The 25,930-nt window shown below is 40.0% G+C and overlaps 1 protein-coding gene across 3 annotated transcripts in view; it reads left to right on the forward strand.

The window, feature by feature from the left end:
- rhbdl1 (rhomboid, veinlet-like 1 (Drosophila)) overlaps positions 1–25,930 on the forward strand; it is a 67,352-nt gene that overhangs the window by 12,739 nt on the left and 28,683 nt on the right. For 2 of the 3 annotated variants that reach the window (XM_012863104.3, XM_021316834.2), the window contains exons 2-5: positions 3,234–3,392; positions 18,816–19,040; positions 19,858–20,006; positions 20,108–20,220. In XM_012863104.3, the coding sequence (XP_012718558.1) occupies positions 3,234–3,392; positions 18,816–19,040; positions 19,858–20,006; positions 20,108–20,220 (646 nt within the window). Of the gene's footprint in view, positions 1–2,917; positions 3,043–3,233; positions 3,393–18,815; positions 19,041–19,857; positions 20,007–20,107; positions 20,221–25,930 lie in introns of those variants that run through there. The other variant, XM_021316836.2, reaches the window with a different exon arrangement.

Here is a 25,930-nt window from a genome sequence, read left to right on the forward strand (position 1 = left end):
AAGTGTTTTTGTAAAGCGGCTGTGCAGCTTGAACGCTTTAAAATCATCCTTATTTACGTGTGATTCTAGAAAATGCGTAAAAATTCAGGCCTTTGCGCTGAAAGTACAAACCTGAACACGGAGGGGTTTCCTGGTTGACGGTTGCTCTTTCTGTGAGCAGCGGGGCTTTAAGCTGTGAGTTAATGCGCCGCGGTTTATTCTCTCTGTCCGAGCGAATCAGAGAAGAAGGCTTTAAGACCAGACGGAGGAGCTCCCTCTCTCCTGGACACGAGCAGCTCTGATCCAGCTTCGCCTCGACGCCACGTCTGAACGCTGGATTCTCCCCGGAGCGTCAGGACGCTGCCAGTTCACTGGCCAGAACCTAATGAGGCCGCATGCTTTCAGGAATTGCTGAAACGAGAATCAGCAATGACTCCTCCTGTGCCGTCTCTTTGTTACATCCTCCGTTTGTCCTCAGGCTTGTTTTTAACTAACGCTGCGCTAAGCAGAGCTGGCAGGAGAAATGAACGCTCCGGCGAAGAGCTCCTGAACTCTATTCAGGACAGCAAGAGGGGAAAGAAGACCAAGAAATAAGTACAATAAGCTGCGTTACATGATGAAAGTGTACAGGACTGTCTCAGAAAATTTGAATATTGTGAAAAGGTATACTAGTAGGCTATTCAACTAATCACTTGAATCGTCTAATTAACTGGAAACACTGCAGGGTTTCCTGAGCCTTGAAAAACCCTCAGCTTGGTTCAGTAAACTAAATCACAAGTATGGTAGTGGTTAAGAGACGACATAAGATTCTCACAGTAACTGGTGTACTGACCATGGCATTACTGTCCTTGATTGGCCTGCCAATTCCCCTGACCTGAACCCCATAGAGAATTTGTGGGGTATTGTGAAGAAGAAGCTGAAAGACACCAGAGCCAACAATGCAAATGAGCTAAAGGCCGCTATTGAAGCATCCTGGGCATCCATAACACCTCAGCAATGCCACAGGCTGATTGCCTCCATGCCACGCCGCATTCATGCACTAATCTGTGCAAAACGATTCCCAACCAAATACTGAGAGCATTAATGGACATTTTCAAATGTTTGATTTTTTTTTTTTACTTGGTCTGAGGAAATATTCTAATATTTTGAGATAGGATTTTTGAGTTTTCTTCATCTGTACGCCATAATCAGCGATATTAAAACAATAAAAGGCTTGCGATATTTCAGTTGATTTGTAATGAATCCAGAATGTATGACATTTCATGTTTTTTAATTGCATTACAGAAAATCAAGAACTTTATCACAATATTCTAATTTTCTGAGACAGTCCTGTATATCCAATTGGTTGGCTGTTTCTGGCTTCTGATTTGTCTCTTTATGAGTCCAGGGTGCACACCTGACAGGTGTTTAAGCTGTCAGCGAAGCGCCGTCTGAGCTCGGTGCACAGCGAGCTCACGCTGTCCTGAAAACCGAGCTGATTTGGATTGTTGCTGTTTGGAAAGTGCCCTAATTATGCTTTTTACATCCGACTCTCCCAGGGGCAACTTCTGCATCCGTATCTGGAGATGCAAGTAGCTGCTGCGTGTAGTTAGGGCTTTGTGTGACTGCTGTGAGTGCTGTGGAACCTCCTGGGGGGCTCCTAATAATAAATGCATGGATGCAATTACACTGGGTGCCTGATGGGGCCCGTGGGCCAAGTACTTCACACTGCAGGGTCAGAGGGGCCCTTTGTGATGGATGAAAATAAAAAAATACCAATAAGAGCTGTTTTCAGTCCATCTTTGGGAAGAAATAAATGCCTTTACCAGTTTAATTTAATTAAAGGCTGCTAGGAGTGGTGGGTCTGTAAGCAGGTGAATAATTTAAACTGAATCCGTTTTTCTTTCAGCAAAGCAACAGGTGACTTCTCTTTGACTGATCCAGGACCAGTTTCTCTACGTTAGAATAATTTTAGCCATTTTTTATTTAAGTTGGGGCTCGCGGGTCATTCGAGGATTTTATGCATCGCAATTAAAGAACCAAACAAATTTAGCCGGCTACATTTTGCAGGATTCTGATTGATTTAGATGTTTCAGGGTGAGATTTTAATTGATCTGAAGACCGCGGTGGATAGAGATGAAATAAAATCTGCTTTAAGGGAAAAATGTTGGATGCGACATAATTTAATCACCACGCATTTAGCTTTCAGTTTGATTTAATAGTAAAGAACTATCAGTTGTTAAATACAGGAGGCTTTTTAGATTGAAAACCCACCTGTAAATTGTTCTAGATGCTCAGAATATCAGGAAATACAAAGAATTTGGTCCAAAAATGTGGGAACTGGTGTTCCTTTCTTTTATTAGGCCAAACGTTTGAGGTCCCTTTCCTCCAAACATCTGACCACTCTATTTATTTATTAAGAAAAATGTGTGTTTAGTTAATTGTTAAGCAAGTAAAAAATGAAAACTGAATTACTTTTGTGCTTTAAATTAAAATGAGTAGAAAAGTCAGTTTCCCGTGAGTGTTTTGACCATCATTGCTCTACTTGCTTTGTAAATATCCTGATCAGACCAACTGGTTTATTTGGTGTTTCATATTTATGATAATTTTCTGGTAGATTTGGAAGTAATTCAGTATAAGAAAAGAGTTATCCCCAAAAGTGAATTCAACAGAAAATGAAGGAAAAACATTGATGCGTTCAGAAGAGAAAAAGGGGGGAATTCTCTATTTTTTATGCATTTATTGAACAGGAAAAAATCTGATTTATTTTCCCACTGTTTGAGCGGCTGCTCACCGACCTGAGCAGATCAAGGGAAACCTGGCCTAGTCCAATCACCGGCTGATGAAGTACCGGCGTCTCTATTTGATCCTCATGCACAGAGAGCGTCTCTAACCTAGAAGCAGTTTAAAGAGCGGCTCTCTGTCATTTTTATGACGCTCCGCCTCTGTGATGGATAACAGGGAGTTATCGCTCAGGGATCAGCAGGAATAGCTCCTGTGTTTGTGTCTCCTCTGTGAAAAACAAGCTGCTGCTAAAACCAAACGCTCAACCGATGCGTCAGATTTGAAACAAAGACCGCGTCGGTAAATCCGAAGGGATTCTCCTCTCTGTGAAAGCTGCAGGTTCTGTTTGTTCAGACGTCTCGGTTTCCTTTTGCTGGTCGCCTTCGTTACGGGGAACCTGAAATGTCTGGAGCTGTTTCTTTGAGAAAGAGGATGATGATGATAAGCAGAGTAAAGTGTTTATCCTAACGTTGTTCATGTTGTTTTTGCAGCTGGACCCAGACAACACCGGATTCATCCCAGTGGAGAACTTCACCAGCTTGGTGGAGCACCATGAGCTGCAGCTGGACCCGTCCAAACTGGACATGCTGTTAGCGCTGGTCCACAGCAATGAGGAGGGACAGGTGTGCTACCAGGAGCTCATCGAGCTGGTGAGTGGACGCCGCGAGCGTTTCAAACGTTTGCAGGAACACAGGCCGCGTGGGGAACTACTGTCAGCGCCGCTGTAGGTACCAGATTGACTCGGGTCCTGCGCCTTCTAATGACGTCACTATACATGGTTCGTTTAACGTTTGCTCAATTGCACAAAATATTGTAATTGGTCTGGACAACTTACTAAAGTAATTATAGCGGGGTGTAGGTTTTATTCGAGAGCGGGATTGCGGTTTGTAAACAGACAATTTTACGTAGAAATTCTCCATGGTCCCTGCGCCTCCAGATGCCGTCACCTTATGGCAACTCCACTCAAACAAACTACATAGAGCCCGCGGTCTGCATTTGTAACGAATCAATTTTATTAAGTTAATTTAGCGGTTTCTTTTTTCTCAAAAGCTTGAACAAATGTTCAAGCCATTTTACAAAACAAACAACAACAAATATTTGGCTCAATGTTTGGAAGAATATTATTAACAAAAATGGAAGGGCTAGCCAGACTAATTTATCCAGCATATATCTTAAATGTACCAAATACCACAATAAAAAAAAATCAAATTCATCACAATTTCATGTGGAATAATAAAAAAACATGTGATCAGAAAGAACAATATCAGTACAAAAAGGAGGAATGAACGTTATTGATTTTAAAGTGATGAATGCCGTGATAAAATTAAATTTGGCTGCTGACTTTTATTAAAAATGAAATGAGTTTATGGTTTAGTTTCCGTTCACAACTTAAAAAAAAATTGGAGGAATTAAATTTCTCTAAGGTTGTAACTGTGATCCTGCAAAATTACCGATTAAATTGTCAGACTACCACACAAGTATTCCAAAATGATGTTAAAAGTTTTCATGCCTCGACTAATTTACAGGAAAATAACCGTAAATTAACAAAATAAAATTGATTTGTAACAAATGGAGACCGCGGGCGTAATGTAGTTTGTTTGAGTTGAGTTGCCATATGTAGACGTCATCGGGTAGCGCCCGAGCCAATCTGGTACCTACACCGGTAGATTTCAGGAAAGGTTACTGGATCGATTGAGTCGGGGCCAGCAAGCTCTGCCGTAGCAAAAAAAAAATAAAAAATTGACGGGATTGCTTAGACGGTTGTCCCCGCGAAGGAGGATCAATCTCTGCAGTTAATGTGTCGGTAAATCCAGACGCTTAACCTCACAAGCGTGGCACGGCAGGAGCCAGAAAACACCCACGCCAGCCTGAGAGGACACATAATTCAAACTATGGATTTTATTTAGAGGGATCCCGGCAGTCAGATATTAAACCACTGTGCCTGTGATGGGCGGCTTCACAGCGTTTTAGATTTAATCACTGCTGTATGCGAGGATGTCGCAGCGCACACCTTAATGCTTTTCACGAGGAAGCTTTGACAGACCGCGTCAAAGGAAAAGGTTTCATGGTTTTAACGGGTTTTTTTTTTCTGATGAACATTTAAAAAGTGTGACGTGTATTTATGTTAAGCTCTCTTTTGCTGCAGTGTCAGTTACGTCTCTACCAGCTACGCACACCTAAAGATTGGGATTTATTCTTATTTACAAAATACCTCCAGCTGAGTGGAGACGCCCAGTCTCACCCCAGAGAGGTCTGAACTTTGACTAGGCCGTTCTAACCGCTGAATTTCCTCTAATCTAAACCATCCCATAATATCTCAGGCTGCAGGTTCAGGCTGGTTCTCCTGCTGGAATGAGAACCTCCACCTCAGTCTCAGGTTCTCCTGCAGCCTCTAACAGGTTCTCCTCCAGGATGGTCCTAATTTATCTCCATCAGTGACGTGCAGTCAGGGGAGGCAAGTGAGGCCACTTGCCTCCCCTGACTGTCATCATGGAAAGAAAGAAAATATATAAAAACATAATATGAATTTTTGATTCACTCAGTCATTTGTAATAAGTATTTTTTTATCTAATTTCCTCATTTTTTATCATATTCTCTTTAAAATCGCAGACTTTTCGCTATTTTTTATATAAATTCTTGGTGGCGCTTGATAGCGAAGCTGGTGAGGCCGCAGCGATCTTGGCCTCCCCTGAGATTGAGCAATCCCACGTTAACTGCGCTGGCTTCCATTCTGTGAATGCATCTTCCTGTCTCTAGATCATAAATTCAATTGTTCAAACAGTTATGAACTGATTTTCCACAATTTAATATATGTGGATTACAAATTGTGTTTCGGTCATCAAACTGTGTGCAGGTAACATGTTTTCGTGCTGCTGGGAGATCATAACCGGCAGAGAGCTGGTTGTAGGTGAGGCCGGCAGTTCCTTGGCCTCTAGGCAGGGGGCGCTCAAGGGAAACCGCTCCTGATCCTAAAACTGTAGAGTGACAGCAAGTTATGGATGTTTTATTAGCGAGTTTTGCTAAACAAGTAAAGCACTAAAAAGACTCTAAACATACCGCTGGAACAGGACTGATGAAGGAAGGCTTTCCTCCCTGGCAGTGAGCTCCACTGAGACTGAGACACTTTTAAATCTGAAGAAGATAAAGAGAACTTTTACCGGAAAATTATGATATTTTTGTTCAGAAAGAGCGCCGCATGGACTTCATTTATAAGTAGAGGTAAGACAGCGATAATTATTCACGTTTTGTTTTTGTAATAAAAATGTGCGTAATGTAGGTTATAGTTTTTAAATGTGTTACAAATGCAGAAATCCATCATAACTCATAAACTGTTACCAATCAAATGACAAATAATTTAGTTTTATTTTTTTTTATCAAAGAATCAATATTTCTTCCATGTCTCTGGGTGAATTTATTTGACTCAATCAGTCTCCTTCAGCACTTTGCAATGACTCTACTCTGTGTATATATTTGTAAATCTGACTCTGATGACGTCAGTGCCTCACCAGCTATGAACGCACGTCACTGATCTCCATCCATCTTCCATCAGCTCTGACCGGCTCCTCTGCTGATGATGAGCCTCCCCGCAGCATGATGCTGCCACTGCCGTGTATCATAGGGCTGGTGTGTTCAGGGACATGTGCAGCTTTACAACCAAACAAAAATGTCTGTTTTACTTGATGCGTGGCTCTATTTTCACAGCATGGCTAGTTTTTCTGTTGAGAGATTCTCTCAGCTGAGCTGTGGATCTCTGCAGCTCCTCCAGAGTTACCATGAGCCTTGGGGATGAATGCTCCACTTGCATTGGTTTGCATTTAAGCTCCACTCTTTCTCTTCTGAGATGAAATATAAAAGCCAGAAAGCGACTTTGCCCGGTCTCTGCTAGGGCTGGACGATATAGAAAAAAAGCACATCGATAAAGTAGAAATCAAATTGTTCGATATCGATAATTATCAACAAATTCAAAACATATATTTTAAGTGCAGCCCTGGAAATTTTATGCTGTTGCTTAGCAACTTATTTTTAGATACAGAAAACACAAACACTGAATTCAAAATCAACCCTTTATTCAACCAAAAAAAAAAGAAAGTGTGTTCTCTGAACTCTCTGAAGGGGGCGGGGCTTCCTGGGTCTGCGTTGTGATTGGTTGGGAGGATGTAATGACTGTAATATTAACCTACATGATAGGCTGGAATGCAAAAGGAAGGAAAACTGTTCTTCTATTGAACTTTTTATTGACCCTTTTTTCTATCATCGATATAAGTCTATCGATATATATCATTATTAAATTATCGCCCAGTCTCTGCCTCCGTTTGGACTTTTGCTGCATCTTCTTCTGTCTGTGTTTCGCCTGGTGTTCCTGTTAGGAACCTACGTAGAAACGTGAAGTGGTGAGCGCGGAGCTGAGCGCCCGTCCTTCACTCCTCCTGCCGCTGTAAGAGAGTAAGCGCTGTAATTAACTCGCCGCAGTGCGTTTCCTCGCATATCTTCACATTTCTGAGCTCATTCCTCCTTGTCCCCTGCAGTTTTCATGGCTCTCGCTCTCTTCCCATCTCTGCCTTCCTGTGTTTTGTAATGAAAGCCACTCACTGTGCAGCCATTTCTGGGTTTTTTGGTGCTGCAGAGAAACAACTGTAGCGAAACTTTCCCCACAGCGACAGAAGTCCTCCCCTCGCTCCTCGCTTGGATAGATGGATGAATCTCCATCCATCTCGTTCTTCACACACCTTTGTTTTTAATAGAGCATCCAGAGCCGCTCCCCCCCCCCCCGCTCGCTTTGGCCTCGCTTCCATCAACATCAGGGAGACGCTTTTAAAATTGCTCATCAGCCAAAATGCAAATTGCCTTCGATTAGCACAGCGCTGGTAATAGCAGGGAGTAATCTGAGCTAATTTGAGAATGCCTTAGCTGAACGCTGATATCGACCCCCCCCCGGTCTGATTTTTAAAGATTTATCCGATAGACGCATGTGAGGGAGCGGACTTGTGCTCCTCTGCACATGCAGGCGAATTTGCATATACACAAACACTTTCAGGAGATCTATAAGTAATTAATGCTGCCACCCACTTCCCCACAGTCTGCTACATCACCCCCCCCCCCCCCCCCCATCTCCCTGATCCCACCCAGACTGAATGAAATGCAGACAGACTCTCATTCATACGCATGAGCAGCACCAGAGCCAGTTTGCTGAGTAATTTAGAGGATATTCAAATGTTGATGTGAATCCGGCGCTCCGTCCAGATGAAGGTCTCGCTCCTCTGGCAGGACTCAGAAGTTTTTCATAGGGCTGGACGATAATTCAACAACAATATATTCCTTTTTTTATTATTCTTATTTGTAATATTTATATATACAATATATATCTATATATCTATAGATATATAGATATATATATATATCGATAGACGTATATCGATGACAGAAAAAAAAAGGTTCAGTAAAATGTTTTCCTTCATTTTACATCCTAGCCAATCATGTTAAGATCACATCCTCCCAGCCAATCACAACGCAGACATGGGAAGCTCCGCCCCCTTCAAAGAGTTCAGAGAGCACATGCTCTTTTTCTTTTTTTTTAAAAACTTGCAGTTTTGCTAAAAAGTTGGTTGAATAAAGGTTTAGCTTGAATTCAGTGTTTGTGTGTCTGTATCTAAAAATAGGTTGCTTAGCAACAGCATAAAATAGTCAGGGCTGCACTTAAAATAGATGTTTTGAATTTGTTGATAATTATCGATAACAATCAATATGATTTCTATTTTATCGACATGCTTTTTTTCCCTGTATCATCCAGCCCTAGTATTTCATCGAAGCTATAAAATGAATTTATTCTGTTGTTTTTAGGAAAATATGATACACATAATGAAGCACATGTCATAATCTGTAATTATGACGTGGGATTACTAGTTGTGAGACATTCAGGACATGAGATTTTAGCAGCATTTTGGGTTCTGGGTTCTTACTGGAAGAGTCTGCGCTACAAAAGTAGGTCAGATTATCTTGAAATTAGAATATTTGTCTTTGATTTGAGCAGGTAAATTAATTTATCTCCCAATTGATTGAGATTTTTGCACCTAAAATAGGAACAACTCATCTCCTTCATCTTATTTATCTTATTTTAGGGGTAAAAATACTCATTCAATTGGCAGATAAAGATTATTTACCTGCTCAGATCAAGGACAAATATTCTCATTTTAGGAAAATCTGACTTACTTTTAGTTTCCTTCCTGCAGTGCAGAGTTTGATCTCAGTGTTATTCAGACCTGCATAAGAATAAAAACTATTGTCCAGACTTTATTCCCTGTTCCTTTTTTATCCTTCTTTTCTGCATCATGTCCTTTCTTCCATCCATACTTGTCTCCTTCCTTCCTTCCTTCCTTCCTTCCTCTCATCTTTACTTTCCTTCTTCATGTCGCATCCATCCATCCCACTATCCAACCATTCATCCATCCATCTATCCATCCTTACATCCATCCATCCATCCATCTATCCATCCATCCATCCCACTATCCAACCATTCATCCATCCATCCATCTATCCATCCTTACATCCATCCATCCATCCATCTATCCAGCCATCCATCCCACTATCCAACCATTCATCCATCCATCCATCTATCCATCCTTCCATCCATCCATCCATCCATCCATCCATCCATCCATCCATCCATCCATCCATCCTTACATCCATCCATCCATCCATCCATCCGTATGTCCGTCCATCCATCCAACCATTCATCCATTCATCTATCCATCCTTACATCCATCCATCCATTCATCCATCCATCCATCTATCCATCCATCCATCCATCCTTACATCCATCCATCCATCTATCCATCCATCCATCTATCCAACCATTCATCCATTCATCCATCTATCCATCCTTACATCCATCCATCCATCTATCCAACCATTCATCCATCCATCCATCTATCCATCCTTACATCCATCCATCCATTCATCCATCCATCCATCCATCTATCCATCCATCCATCTTTACATCCATCCATCCATCCATCTATCCATCCTTACATCCATCATCCATCCATCCATCCATCTATCCATCCTTACATCGATCGATCGATCCATCCATCTATCCATCCTTACATCCATCCATCCATTCATCCATCCATCCATCCATCTATCCATCCATCCATCCTTACATCCATCCATCCATCCATCTATCCATCCTTACATCCATCATCCATCCATCCATCCATCCATCTATCCATCCTTACATCCATCTATCCATCCTTACATCCATCTATCCATCCTTACATCCATCCATCCATCCATCCATCCATCCATCCATCCATCCATCCATCCATCTCTGCTGTCCAGAATGGACTTTTGAAGGTTAATGGTTGAAGCAGAACTTATGAGGAGCTTCATGTGGACAAGCAAATTTTCCATTTTTAATGTTTATTCTTCCTTTTTTAATTGATATTCTTTCTGATTTTATTCCACCAACAGATATTTGCAGAGCTGTCACATAACATAAGACCAAACAACATTTAAATTACAGCTTGGAATGTAAGGGGAAAAGCCAAAGGGTGTGAATACTAATGCACTAGGGTGTATCTGTACCTTTTTTAATTTTCAGCGCTTTCAGCTCGTCTCCCAGCGTCTCTCCTCATTGTTGTCAGAGCGTTTGTGTTTCTTGCCGCCATGGAGCCCACGCTGCTACGCGCAGGTTTACGTGCGCAGGCGCTCCGTCTGTCTCTCTGCTGCAAAAAAAAAACAAGTGAATGGTTTCAGCCGGAGGGCAGAAAGAGGCGCTCTGCTCTCTGGGGGAGTTGTGCGTACACTGCACACCACACATGCACGGTCGAAACGTTGCTCTGTGTCTGAATGTTGCTCAGCCGACATGATCCCCTCTGCAAGCAGCCAGTTATCTGCGAGGAGCTGTGTGCAGACATTTTTCTGGATTCTGCAGAGATCAGCTGTCTGTTATGAACCAAAGGTGGTTTTGGACTCTTCTACGGGCGTCTGAGGGGTCTGACAGTCAGGATGCTGTCGTGTTCATTACATCGGTATTACTATTGCCACGACCAATAACACGATTTAAGGGTTTGTGCTCAGATTGTGAGTGGATTTTCCATCTGTTGCTCTGAGCCTCGTTTTTACACGTTCTAAATGCTCCACTTCTGCTCCCACAGGAGGCAAAGCCAGAGCGGCACGTATTCACGTTTTCTTTTGTGATTTTTCAGTGCAGAAAGCCTGCAGTGGTGTTTTAAAGCCATTTAGTGCTCAAAGTGCACCGTTGTTACCTGTCAGCGTGAAACCTCCCGCCCATGCACTTTGTCTAAGTGTCCGAGAAAAAGGGTTTCTTCTCTGGGCTGCAGCGCCGGCATGATTAAACCATGAAGAAAGGTTGTCGCCACAAACTGCTGAGGGGAAGGTTGGAAATAATAACAGAGAGGAGACTCTGATTTTGAAAGGATTTGGGCAAGAAATAACCTGAGTATCTGGGTCAGGGCAGAATCAACCAGGCTCAGATGCAGTGATTTAAGATTCTGCAGTGAGTGCATGAGATGAAGGTAGCGCCAAAGAGAGAGGGACTTTAATCCCGACTGGGAACGGTGAACGGAGAAAAACGTGACCAAGACATGGTTGATGGAGAGGAGCGATTGTTTAATGTTTAAGGGAATGTTACCTCCAAATGAGAATGATGTAAATATCTTACTTATTGCTCCTTTAAATTGCTCTTCATCTACTCCAGAACCGCCTCCCGTCAACCACACCCCAAAAACAAATCTAAAAAGAAGTAAAGTTTTCTTAAAATTTGTGTGTTTGTCCTTGATTTGAGCAGGTAAATAAGATTATCTGCCAATGGAATGAGTATTTTCACCCCTAAAATAAGATGGTTAGATAAACTGCAGTTGAAATAAGATGATGGAAATGCATTTTACCTGTTTTAAGTCCAAAAATCTTATTCCATTTGCAGATCATTGTATTTACCAGCTAAAAATCAAGGACAAACACACTCATTTCAATAAAATGTTACTTATTTTTTGTCCCGTTTTTGCTATGCATAACGCGCTGATTTCCTGATAAATACATTGAGATCAACTGTCTAAAGCTTTTTTTTAGATCAACAAATAGACTCATTGCAAACTTCTTTCTGTCTATTGAGGCGGTGATTTTAATCTGTTGATTAATGCAGCAGATCTCTGGGACATAAATCTATACTTTATCATTTATCGATGAAATGTTCCACTCTGTTGATAAAGACTTCTTTTCTTCCAGCAATGCAACATACAGCCAGAGATATTATGGGATAGTTTAGATCAGGGGCATCTAAAGTAAAGCCATGGGGGCCAGTTACAGCCCTCAGTGTATCTATCTATCTATCTATCTATCTATCTATCTATCTATCTATCTATCTATCTATCTATCTATCTATCTATCTATCTATCTATCTATCTATCTATCTATCTATCTATCTATCTATCTATCTATCTATCTATCTATCTATCTATCGATATGCATATATATATATAGATATGCATATATATATATAGATATGCATATATATATATAGATATGCATATATATATATAGATATGCATATATATATATATAGATAGATACACTAACCCATAAAAGGAAAGATACATTTATCTTTTATTAAACAAGCTGTTTGCTCTCCTTTTAATGCTGAAGGTGTTGCAAGCAGAACCACAAGCAGTCAGTCACTTTTAATCAGGCAGACTTGATTCCATCCACTTATTAAACTTAACAAAAATTAAGAGCTTTTGAACAAAAGACTGAGCCACCGTTTTTATGTTATGGATCCACAACGTAAGCATACCACACTTTTCAGATTTTTATTTGTGGAGCATTTTTGGAAGCCATGCATCATCTTCCTTCCACGTCACAATTATGCGTTTCTTTGTGTTGGTGTGTCACATAAGATCCCGATAAAACATGTCGACGCTGAATACTTTTTAAATAATTATTTGTAATGATTGAGCTGTAAGGTATTGACCTAGTGGTGTGGTTAAACGCCCCATTAAGGTCCATCGACTTGGATGTAGTAGCTGTTCTGCAGCTGCCAGGAGCAGGATGGACACAACTGTTAGAAACACATTAAAGGCTGTAGGTTTGACCCTGTCAGGCACCCATACAGGGGGATCTAAGTGCTTGTAGCCTTAACATTAATTATCCTCCCATCAGGGGACTTCTAATATTACTGATGCGCTCCTCCGAGGTGTTTCCCTGCCAACGTTTCACTGATGTCATGCTATTTATTTATTTCTGCATGTCAGCGCATCTCTCTCTGCTGCTCTGCAAGCCTCCCCAGGTTTTTTTGTTGTTTTTTTCTGGCTGCTCCTGCATGCCTTGTTTTCTGTTCGCCGTCTCCCTCCCGTCATCACTTCAAAAGGCTGCTAATGCTCGCTTTAGAGGCGGCGGTCCCGCACGTCGAAGAGGGTGAGGCAGAGTGACAGCTACGCTAAGCCGTGTCTGCAGGGAACAAATCTTCTCAGAGGCAACATGAATGGGAGGGAGCAGCAGGTGCTGTCACCCAGACAAACGGCGGCTGAACGAGCTTCCAGGAGAGACGCCTGCTGCACATTTTTACACTTCCTCTTCTGAGACTTTAAGGGGGAAAGAAATATTGTCCAGGATCATACAGCTGGAAAAATCAAACTAACCTTTAATTAATCTTTTTTGGTATTTTAGTTTCATCTTCTCTTTTCGCTTCATCTTCTACTCTCTGGTACCACATTTGATGCCAGATGTTGTCATACGCGGCATAAAAATATTATTTTCTCACAATCTTCCTATTTTAGGTCCTTTAGGATTAACAAAATTATTTCTATCTGCTAATTGAAAAAAAAAAATTCTTAACTTTTCTTCTTATTTGGCCGTTCTTCCACAAGCTTCTCAGGATGGTTTTGCCATAATCTTGGATCACTCCTCCTGACAGAACCAAAGGAACTGGGTAGGGCTGAACGATTTTGTAAAATAATCTAATTGCGATTTTTTTTTTCTTAATATTGTGATTTAATGCGATTTTTTTTTCCAGTTTAATTTATCATGTGTTTCAAAATATATACAAACAACAAATCATGTGGATTAGCTGTTAAAAGACCCGCAGCATCTAAACTCAGAGCAGAAATTATTGCGTTCTGCCTACAATATATTTCAATCAAAATTGCAATTTTGACTTTTCTCCGCATTAACCACAAACAACAAAAATGGCCTCTAAATAAAGATGTTTGTAAACAAGGACTATTTTAAACAAGAACTTTTAATGTTTTTATAAATCAGAATATTGTTCAAGAGAACAGCTTTTAATTTAATTGGACATCAATCCTTGTTGAACATAAAGTGCAACCAACAAGCAAGTCTATGTATTAAACTGATTGACCTGTACTTAATGCTATGTATGATTATATAAACTCTAAAACAAGTAATAAAATTAGATTATCTCACTGCTGCAACTGTCTTCCCTTCCATGTGGAGGCAAACCCACTTTAAACATTTTACTGACACCTAATGGACGCGTCTGATTCCCTAATTGTTACATAGCCAAAAATTGCTGACTCTGCGATTTGGAAATTGCGTTATTTTAAATCACGATTATATTGAAAATGCGATTAATTGTTCAGCCCTAGAACTGGGTCAGGTTTGCACACCTTGTTGATGGGTTCTTCTTCATGTGGAGTTCTCTGACGTTCAGCTCCCACGTCGGCCGAGCACTGCAAAAACAGAACTAAAAATAAGAAAAAATTTCTTAAAATTTGTGTATTTTTCCTTGATTTGAGTAGGTTCTGCCAATAGAATAAGATTTTTGCACTTAAAATAGGAACAATTCATCTCCATCATCTTTTTTAAAGTGCAATATATCTAATTATCTTATTGCTTCTTTAAATTGCTCTTCATCTACTCCAGAACCGCCTCTGGTCAACCACACCGCAAAAACAGATCTAAAAAGAAGTAAAGTTTTCTTACAATTTGGGTGTTTATCTTAGATTAGTGCAGGTAAATAAGATGATCTGCCAATGGAATGAGTATTTTTACCCCTAAAATAAGATGGTTAGATAAACTGCACTTGAAATAAGATGATGGAAATGCATTTTACCTGTTTTAAGTCCAAAAATCTTATTCCATTTGCAGATCATCGTATTTACCTGCTCAAATCAAAGACAAACACACTCATTTCAATAAACTGTTACTTATTTTTTGTTCCGTTTTTGCAATGCATAATGCGCTGATTTCCTTATAAATACATTGAGATCAACTGTCTAAAGCTTTTTTTTAGATCAACAAATAGACTCATTGCAAGCTTCTTTCTGTCTATTGAGGCGGTGATTTCATCTGTTGATTAATGCAGCAGATCTGTGGGACATAAATCCATACTTTATCATTTATTGATGATAAAGACTTCTTTTCTTCCAGCAATGCAACATACAGCTAGAGATATTATGGGATAGTTTAGATCAGGGGCATCTAAAGTAAAGCCATGGGGGCCAGTTACAGCCCTCAGTATATATATATATATATATATATATATATATATATATATATATATATATATATATATATATATATATATATATATATTTATATTTATATCTATATCTTTGTCCCGTCTCGTTAGTTTTCCAGTCAGATGTAAACATCCTCGCCTCGTCAGCTTCCCGGCTGCGTCATACGAGCTGCATTGTTCAGCTAAAGATGTCAGCCGTTTAAAGGACCCCTGCTGTGGCGAGCTGAGCTGGAGAAAAAAAAAAAGAAATGTGGATGTGTTTAATCCGGACAGCTTTCTGCCTTGGCTGTCAGAGCGGAGGCATTAGGATAGTTTTCATCCTAAGCCTCTATTAAGGAACTTATCTGGAGCCGGTCCTGCTGGTGGCTGCAGAGGCAAACCTGCTCTCTGTGAACCTAAGAGAACACAAGTGCATTCACACACTCCGTCTTCTTTCCTCGGAAAACGTTGCCGTAAATGAGATGCAGCTATTTGTCGGGGTAAAAACCCATTAGCAAATATTTTTAGAGAGCTGGAATCAGTCCTGCTGGCAGCCAGGCTCGCGTTCATTTAATCTCAATCAAAAGCCACTTATTTGTTTTTAATTCATTTCTTTTCTCCATGAATATTAATCAGTAGTTTTGTCGACTCTCTTGCGGCGAAATGCAACATGACTTTGATAGTATTAATATTTCAGTTTCTGCTGAAATGGGAGGAAAAAGCTACATTTATTTCCTTATTCAGTTTGATAAACAGGAACAAAGAAGGTTGATAACCACAAAACTCTTTTTGATCTTTGACTTTATGCTCAAAAATGAATTAAAAGTAGTCTTTTTTAAATGCTCGTTGTTTTCAGTACCTGAGTCAGCATTTCTGTTTTTAATCTGTGACACAGAGACGGGACTTAAAAAACGACGGTGGAAGTGCTGAACAAAAACTCTTTAGTGATTTTGTGATTAAAAGTTCTGAGTAACTTTTATCAGTGATTTGTAGCTTCGTTTTGTTTTTTATGAATCATTACGTTTGGATCAAATATTGAAAAAAAAACAGCAGATTCAGATGTTTTAATAACTCACACCTGCACAGAAAGATGTAACATTTCTACCTGAACGTAACAGAAAGTTATGAATTCACAATTTTACACCAGCAAGTTTTATTATTCATTAAAGCCTCTGAACAATACTAAATAATAAAAGCAGTTACTTCGTATAAAACTGAAGACATGAACTATTTTCCTGGAGTTTATCCCGTGTTGCTTCATGTCCTGCTTGCTGATCGCCTCACTGGGTCGATGTTTAAAGATATTTCTGAACAGATACAATAAAGATTACTTAACTGGACAATAAGCTATTCCTTTTTAGTTTTAAAAATATATGTTCTGAATTTTATTGATTCAAAGTGATGTTTGACCAGTTTCGTAGGATGTTTTGCTACTTTGTGGTTAAAAACGTCTTGAAAAGTATAGATTTAACTTTATGAGGTCTGAAGCCGACCAATTTATGCATAATAATTTTGCATTTCCGGACTTTTTCCAGACTCTGTGCTTAATCTTTTTTTCCAGGAAGGACACTTGATGTTCTGACTGATTATTTTCAAACTGAAAGTAAATAAAATAAAATAAAAAGTTTGGATATTCGGAGCTCAAGCCTTGACTTTAAAGGTTCAGTAACATTTGCTATTTGCTGTCCACAGCTTTTGGCTTTTATGTGGATCTTTTGTGTTTTTCATGGTTTTTGCTGTTAATTAGATTTGACACTGGAAAATATCAGAGGTATTACAATATATTTAATACCCCAACGTTGATACCTTGGATAATTTTTCTAAAAGGGGTGTTTCTGCTCCTTTTGTAAACTTACCTGCTGCCAACTTGACTCTGAAAATTATATCAGGACAAAAGATGTGGAAAGACACATCAAAACGACTGCTTTGTTACTGTAGTTTCAATTTAACAGATTATTTTAAACCCAGTCCAGATTACAAGTTTAACCATAAAATTTGAGAAAAAAAACTAGATGTTTTTAAATCTTTTTCGACCAAAAACTGTACTTTTATCTGGACTAAAGGTACAAACGCAGCAAAATGGAAAATATGTGGGAACATTAGTTAAAAACGTGGTGTTTGGGGTACATTTGTGGTGCTTTGGCGTTTGTGGGTATTTTCTGTGCATTTTTCTTTGTGTCCACAGTTTTAGGTGGATGGAAAGAACTTAATGTGTTAAGGAGTTAAGACTTTGTTTTTGCAACATTCTACTTGCTTGCTTTAATTAGTTGCAAATTCAATTCAATTCAGTTTTATTTATATAGCACCAATTAACAACACATTATCTCAAGGTTCTTTCCAAAGTCAGACTCCATCAGATCCTCCAGGTTGGTGAGAAAGTTTCCTCTCTAAGGAAACCCAGAGACAGAGCAGAGACACAGAAAGCTCAGAAGCTCACATTGACCCAGGAGTACTTTCTATGTTAGATGGTAATAGAGGATGATCTGCCTCCCCTGATGATGTCACAGTTAACAGAACACCAGACCAGGTGTACCTTCTATGAAGAGAAAAATGACAGAGAACAAAAAGTTAAAAGCTGAAATAACAACAAACAATGCAGATTGGAGAGCAGTAGGAGAACTCAGCAGAGTGAGAGAAATAGACCCTGATGTCCTCCAGCAGCCTAAGCCTATAGCAGCATAACTATAGAGGTAGCTCAGGGTAACATGAGCCACTCTGACTAGAAGCTTTGTCACAAAGGAAAGTTTTAAGATTAGTCTTAAAAGTAGTTTCATATCTTTCCATGACTGCTGATAAATCTTACATGTTTATGTGGAACTAATCATGATATAATTTGACAGATTTTGTAAAACAGTCACATATTCAATAAAAAATGCACCATTTTGTGTAATCTGTGTTTATCGAGATGAATGCTGTAAAATGTACAATGTGCTGCAGCGAGAACCTGTTAATGTCCCATCTTGTTTTCTTCTTTTTTTTTCTTCTTATTGGTCACCTGACCATTTTTAAGGTGAAGGTTCAGTTTTTTATAAAGAGAACACAGGCAGCCCGAATTAGTTAGATAATTATAAGCCTAATTGATCAGAACTCCCCTGCCATGTTAGCCACTTAAGGTTTAGATGTGAGAACTTTCCTCAGTGCAGACAGAGCGGCTGCATAGTGTATCAGTAACATTATTAATGTGTCAATGCTATCAATGTTTGCATAGCTTATTTACATTTAGCAAGGGTGTTTATGTATGGCATTTTTTTTGTACCTCTGAATTGCAACATTGACGGCACCAGTTTATTTTTGACATGTCCAAATAAAAATCTGTGGCAGCGCGGCTTAGCTGGAGATCAAGCTAGAAGTGCTGCAGTAGGTGATCATTTACACGTATCTTGGTACGGCATTGAAATGCAAAGCAGACCCATGATGTATGACTTGAATTTTAACCAACGTTTTTTTTCTTTTTTGTATTTATGCAGATCTTCCAGTTGTCTAAATTCCTTCTTAAGCTCCATTTTTTATTTAAAAAGTAAATTGAAATCATCATAGACGACCTAAGACCGCCGGGTCTCCAACGTTCTAAACAAACAATTGTACTTTTTCTTGTCCTCAGATGAGCAGCAAACGCTCCAGCAGTTTCCGACGCGCCATCGCCAACGGGCGTCGCACCCTGCAGAGGGAAATCCTGCTGGACGAGACGGGCCTTGGGCTGTACAAGCGTTTCGTTCGTTATGTGGCCTACGAGATCCTGCCTTGTGAGACGGACCGGCGCTGGTACTTCCACCAAAACCGCCTTTGTCCTCCCCCCGTCTTCATCGCCGTCGTCACCATCGTCCAGGTTGGAGGACTCGCTTTGTGCTACAGTGATGTGCACGTTGAAAAATCCTGATGGTTTCCTCCCTCTGGTGCTGACTTTGTTTTACTCGAGGCTCCTGCTGTCAGCGCCACAAACCTCTAAAACAACAGTCGTGTTTTCTCAGTCGTTCTCAGAACACCCCTTCAAAAAGATTTCCCCACGTTTGATCAGACGCTTTGACTTTGAGCTCCGTCTGAGCTGGTAACCCAGTTGGGAGCCGGGGTCTTAGCGAGGCAGTTTAATGCTGCTCCATCAAGCTGAGCTCCTCATGCAGGAATCATTGTAGTCACTTGGAAACCCTGTCAGTGAGCACTGTGGCCACCAAAGATGCATTAACTGGTCTAAAGTCGTTCATTGAGGAAATATGTAAGCCACATCTGAATGATTGATGATATAACGGGAGAAATAACCAACAAAACGTCCTTATTTCCCCTGGAATCATCAGAAATTTTGGGAAGGAAAGCCAAGTCGTCTTAGAATGCCTCCAAATGGCGCTGAATGGCCTGTAATGGCAATGAGAAAAGGATAATAACCGCTCATATTCATTTTAATTCACAGAGACAATGAGCCATTATTCTATGAAAACAAATTAATGGAACTGAACCAGATGTGTCTTTTTTTTTTTTTCCTCCTACTGGCAGTAATTGTCTCCACGAGTCTAATAAGCATCAGCTGAGGAATACAGAAAAAGGACAGAAATGTCACACGTCTTTCAGAAAAGTCCGATTAGTTTTTGTTGAGCGGGGCACTTTCTGCATCTCATCAGCTTTTCACCCTGGCCGGCGTATCTGTGTTGCAGATAATGGTGTTCATGTGCTACGGCATCATGCTCAACAAGTGGGTTCTGCAGACCTATCAGCCGGACTTCATGAAGAGCCCGCTGGTCTACCATCCCGGTCACCGTGCACAAGTCTGGCGCTTCTTCAGCTACATGTTTATGCACGTTGGGTATGTTGGCGCGCTCCTTCATTCGACTGGCTGCTGATAACGACAAGAAAATGCAAAAAAAAAAAAAAGAAAATCATCTGTTAACCTTCTTCTCTCTGCAGATTAGAGCAGCTGGGATTTAATGCTTTGCTGCAGCTGATGATCGGCGTTCCTCTAGAAATGGTCCATGGCATCTTACGGATAAGTTTACTCTACATGGCAGGAGTCCTGGCCGGTGAGTGGAATTATGGGATAAGTCCATACCAGCATAAACGAGCTTTAATCATAGGAATAAAAGATAAATTATGGCGTGAAATGGAACAAAACTATTAAAAGTGTCAGCGTTTTTTGTGCTCTGCGCATGTTTGGCTAGTTTTAGTTAAGACAGTCAACAGTCTTGGAGCACATTGCTGGTTTACAGTGCTGCCCACATTTATTGGCAATAGAAAAATGGTTAAGCAGACTCAAAATTAACCTTTTTCTACGGCCTCCTTCATCCCCAAGTCCTAAATCCTGTAGAAACCTGCAGGTTGAGCTGAAGAGAAACTAACTCTGGACTTCGGACAATCTGGAGAGATTGGATAAAAACGAAGGGCTCCAACTTCCTGTAATGTTCTAGAATAAGTGTTGTGCTGTCTGCAAAAGGCAATTAGATAAAACTTGGAGATCAGGTTTACAAAACAAACTGTTTCACTAGTAGTTTTTTTTTTTTCTGCAGGGAAATACGTGTCTGATCACCGGATTCTTCGGTTGCATTTTTTTCACATTTTCACTGCATGATCATGTTACTACAAAAGAATTAAGTCAATAAATATTAAGGCTTTCCCACATTTCTGCCAATAAATGTGACCAGCACTGTAAACACAGACATATTTTCACATTTTGCAGGAGAATATGTGTTTTCTTTACTCAGACGCCGGCTTGTTTTCTTTGGTTTTCTGCGTCTTTTTGCCAGACTGCAGCGCATCCAAAGTGACCTAGTTTATTTCGTCGTTACTCTGTGCGCCGATGGTCTGTCGGATACGCTCTGTTTACTGGTTTTTCTGGGATTAGATAACTGGTGATGTCGGCTGAGTAAAAAGCCAGAAGATGCTTTCTTTTCTTTTTTTTTTTAGCACCAACAGTTTAGTGTTCACGGGGAACCACACGCAGAAAGCACCAAAAAATAAACACAGAATCGGTAAAACTGAATTCTGCAGCACCCGAAGGAACGGAAGCTATTTATGATTTCATTTTACATTAAAATTCAGTTCCTCTGTTTTATCTATGAAGCCTAAATTCACAGCTAAAAGCATCCCGGGGAAAATGCTGCGTACAAACATTCCAAGTTGAAATCTGAAATCCTGGCTGAGAGGACAGTGATGCAACATTTACTTCATTCTTCCTCACTCCACCGGTTCCTGTCCTGGATTTCATCCATCTTGTTCAGCCCGTAATGTGACTGCTGTTGAAAACAATAATCATATTCTGCTATATTTATCTCATCTCAGTAACATGATTCTCAAGCGTTTCTCTCCATCCGATTAGAAACCCAAATTCCCTGCCTCTCCCTGCGCTCATCCTCACATGTGCTTAAAGCGGCTCACAAGTCCGCGCTCCTCTCTACCCTGGCATGAACACACGGCGTCAACGCTCATGAATTATTGGGCCTTTGATTCATTCTCAGCATTGATGGCAGCGAGAAAGCGGGCCAGCGCTGAAAATCGGAGACTAACTTAGGGTTTCTCTGCAGAATTAGACTTGTTGTTGCTGCTCTGAGATTTAAGCTGCAGCAGGAAATGAAAAGAGGGATGAAACATCAAGGAGATCATACGTGGTTGTAGTCATTCCCTCAGATAATGGTGTTAAAAACAATTTGATTTAATTTCTTTATAATGTGTTTCTTTGCATCCTGGCCACAAATTTAACTTTCTAATCGTTAGACATAACATTTTACTTCATTCAACCTTCAGCAGAGGTGGAGTTCAGTTTTCCTTCTGCTCTTCAGGTAAATGTAGAAAAGAGAAAAAGTTATTTCATCCACAGATGTTGACTCTGCAGTCAGAATCTAAGATTAATGAAAGAAAAAAGCTTTTAGCCTGTTTTAGTCCCATGATCAAATGATTTGGTTTAGTTTATCATCCAGAAACATGTGAAAATTTCTCTTTTGGCTCATCCAACTTTTTCCCCTTGCTTACAGTAATGTCCAAAATTATTCATGACCCTGGCAGATTAAGATATTGAATTCATTTTATCCAACCAATATGTCTTTCTGAGTGGAAATGAAACCAGCATCAATCAAAAGATAAGACAATCAACAAAGGTGTACATTTTTCCAAAAAAATAGCATTTCAGAAATGATCCATGTTTTTCTTAATGATCAGTAGGAAAATCTTTGCTAGTATTACAGCCATCAAACTCCTCTAATTGCATGTGTCCACCTTCCATCCAAAGCCATAAGCTTTAGCTCCTCATCAGATTAAAGTCGGCACTCTGCCTGGACCGCTCCATAATCTTAATATAACTTTCTATTGCTAAAGTTACAACATGACTTTACGTGTGAATGCACAAGGGGTATGAACAATTTTGGGCTTAGCTTTATTTATAAGTTTATTCATTCATTAGGGGCCTGAAAGTATGGCGCTAGAACAGTCTCAACATTTACAAAATACACATATGTGATTCATACATACACAGAAAAAGAGCCACACATGCACAAGACGATTAAAACAAGATTTACACAGATTTACGCAGGGAATGGTTTGCAACAAGTTCAAGTAACTTTATTTATCCGTTAGGAACTTGTGTAAAGCAGCATCAACTTACAGTGCAGAGAAAAAAGACACAATAACAAACTTCAGTCACACAAACCTCTCTTTAAATCTAAAGGAGGCACTTCTGACTCCGCCCCCCTCCAGGTCGCAAAGCACTCCCCTCCACACCATATTGGACGTATGCTGGAGGACGGTGTAATGCACAACCGATGATTTAGCCACTTGTAGCTGCCATCTCCTTCAGCTTGGACTACAAAATCTGTCCAAGAAATAAAAATGGTGGATTCCCTAAATTGGTTTATTGAAGGTCCATGACCTGGTTTAGCAGCTCTGCAGCAAATATTGTGATATAATTGTTCAAAAGCCTTGAAAAACATGACCCAAACAGAATATAAAGATATCTGCGCAGCTCCTGGAGAGACTACATTGAACTTTTCTGCACGCCTTTTCTGCACGCCTAGAGACAATAAAATGTATTTAAGGGTTAAAAAAAAAGTGTATTTTGCATATCGTGTCCTCTTTAAGAGTCTTGTCAGAACCTGCAGAAAACGTTGCTCTCCTGCTTCATAAAATTAGCTGACTGGTGAAATGTATTAACTAGCATGTAAGCCATACCCCCAACAGACGCACAGAGCATGTACAGCAGGTCACAAGACATACATGGAGCTGCAGCAGCCATTACAGTCTCTCTTTCACTGTGAACATGATTGTTTAGGATTAAAAAAAATAATTTAGACTCTTAAATTAAGATATATTAACAAAAATTTTGCAAGCCATGCCCACAGCAGGGTTAGACCAACATAAAGTCACAGGGAGTGAAGTTCAGCAGGAGACTCAAACTGATCATTTATATAATTCTGTCGCATCATCTCGGATCATAACGTCACTATTTTCTACTTGTGCTCTTTTGTTTGCCTTTAGATATTCTTTCAGGATTTCCAAGGCCACTCAGCTTGAATTTTTAGCCGATCAAACGACTGAAAGTTTTGATTTTTAATTTGTGTCTGGATAGATTCTGCCTTTTTTTCCCCGCTCTCCAGGTTTACTTTGTTTTCCAGAAGTCAAATCTCCTCTCTGCTAATGGACGTTATAAATTACCCATCGCTTTAGATTACGCTTGATTTTTTTCCTTCCCCCACTTTTTATTGCCTATGGCTTGCTCATGTTTTTATTCATGAGGCCTTATTTTTTTTTTGCTTGTGAGTTTTATCGTGCCGGCTGTGGAGCCATGTTGCTTGTTATTTTTGTAGGTCAGGGTGGCTTTCAAGTTATAGCTGCTCTCAATGGGTGGATTTATAGAGCAATGTGCTGCAGGTATTGTGCCTTTATGTGTGAGCCGTAACTTTGCTGGAAGGCCTTTCCAGCAGGAAGTGCTTTCATAGCCGAGAACCCTTTTTTTTTTCTGAAGATTCTTTAAATATTTTGAAAATCTAAAACGGTTCTCGTAATCGTATGTAATTCACAAGCATGAGCGAACATCCCTGTGGGGGGGAAACATCAAAAAAGATGAGCCAGAAGCGTTTTTTAAATCTCGGAGATGGCGTGATGCAACGGTTCTTCGCTGTTCGGCGTTGGCTGAGGATGAAGAGCGACTGTAGACGGTTCGTCCTTGAGTCTGCGCTGAGGAAAAGAACAGTTCTGTAATTACTTTGCAGCGGTGCCGTTGCAGACCTTGGTCCTTGTCCTTGGCCATTTTGCATCCACTCAGCGCTCCTTCACAGCTCCGCAGCACAGAGAGGATGAAGAGCTCCACTTGTGTTGAGGAACAACTTGACTCAGAGTTTCTGTCCTTGTGGGCAAGATGCTCCTTGATTGTTTAGTGACGTTCGCTTCATCTGGAGCTGCACATTAAAGATATTTTTTTTATCTTCTGATAGGACAGCAACAGGTGCCAAAACATGATGTTTTCCCTCATGTCCCGCTGTGAGCCTCAGGGTTTCTCCCTCCTTTCACACCTCACGCTTTTGACAAACTAAATCATTCTGAAGAGCAAAAGAGGCTTCTGGAAATGCGCTGCGCTCTGCTTAGATATGGGTGTGATATTTGGTTGTTGTTTTTTTTTTTCCTGTCTGTTGCCTGTCAGCATTTGTTACACAGTCTTTAATGTGACACGGCGCAGATCTGGGTTAAAATGTTCACTCTGAATTATCTGATTTTTGTCCCCCTCTTCATACTTGAAAGAGGAAGCGCTGTCGACTCGACAAAAGCTCATGACTTCACAACGAGTCAGAGAGAAACATCTGTAATCAGGCATGAAGGGCCCTTAGCAACAAATTAGAGGTGTTATTGAACGTCGCATCTCCTGCTTTGTGGATGATTCCCAGTCCTCTATTTTAGTTTACTGTTGCCAAAGTACTTAGGGTTTTATTTTATTTTTTAATATTAGAAAGATTTACATCACATTCAGTAATCATGGCTTTACCCATTTAAGATTGTATCTGAGGATATCTGAGGATATAAACATGAAGTCCAAGTGATTTTATCCATGTTGCCTTTCTGGTATTTTTATAGAATTTCACTAATATAAATAAACAGAATCGAACGATAATGGGAATTGCACCACCTCAAGTAATGATAACCACAAAGACATAAGAGGGCAAGACACATATTTCACAAGAACAATCAAGTGAATCTAATTGGTTTTACATACTCAGTCCATTTGGTCCAGATCTTATAAAATGTTCCTGTTTTAATTTGGAGGGAAAAAGAGATCCTTTCCATAACATAAATCTGGTTAATAATATCAATCAGTACTTAGGTTTTATATTAAATAAATATATTAAACCAATATAATCAGTTTTCATTGCATGTCTACAAATAAAATAAAATATCGGTGTGGCAGTGAAACAGAAATCATAAAGTAAATGTTTCTCTATTTATGTTAATTTGTAATTTGGTTAATAGGTGTGTGTTTTTGTGTGAGTAATTGTTAATACTCTATTTTTAGGGCCCAATCTGCTATATTTACCAGACTTCTGAAAACCGGTGGGACTAAAACCTGTTCCTAATGCAGCAGACTCCCCATTTTTGGGCTCGGGTTTAGATTTAAAGGTATTTGGTAAGTCAGGTTTTGGTTAAGATTTGGTTGAGGAATATACTGACAATGATTAGAGTCGAGCTAAGTGTTGGGGTAGGAATAAATGCAGTTACTAAAAAAGGAATGAAAGTTGATTCTAAGCCTCAATTTGGGTT

Source organism: Fundulus heteroclitus, unplaced genomic scaffold (genome assembly GCF_011125445.2).
Source record: "Fundulus heteroclitus isolate FHET01 unplaced genomic scaffold, MU-UCD_Fhet_4.1 scaffold_47, whole genome shotgun sequence".
NCBI lineage: Eukaryota > Metazoa > Chordata > Actinopteri > Cyprinodontiformes > Fundulidae > Fundulus > Fundulus heteroclitus.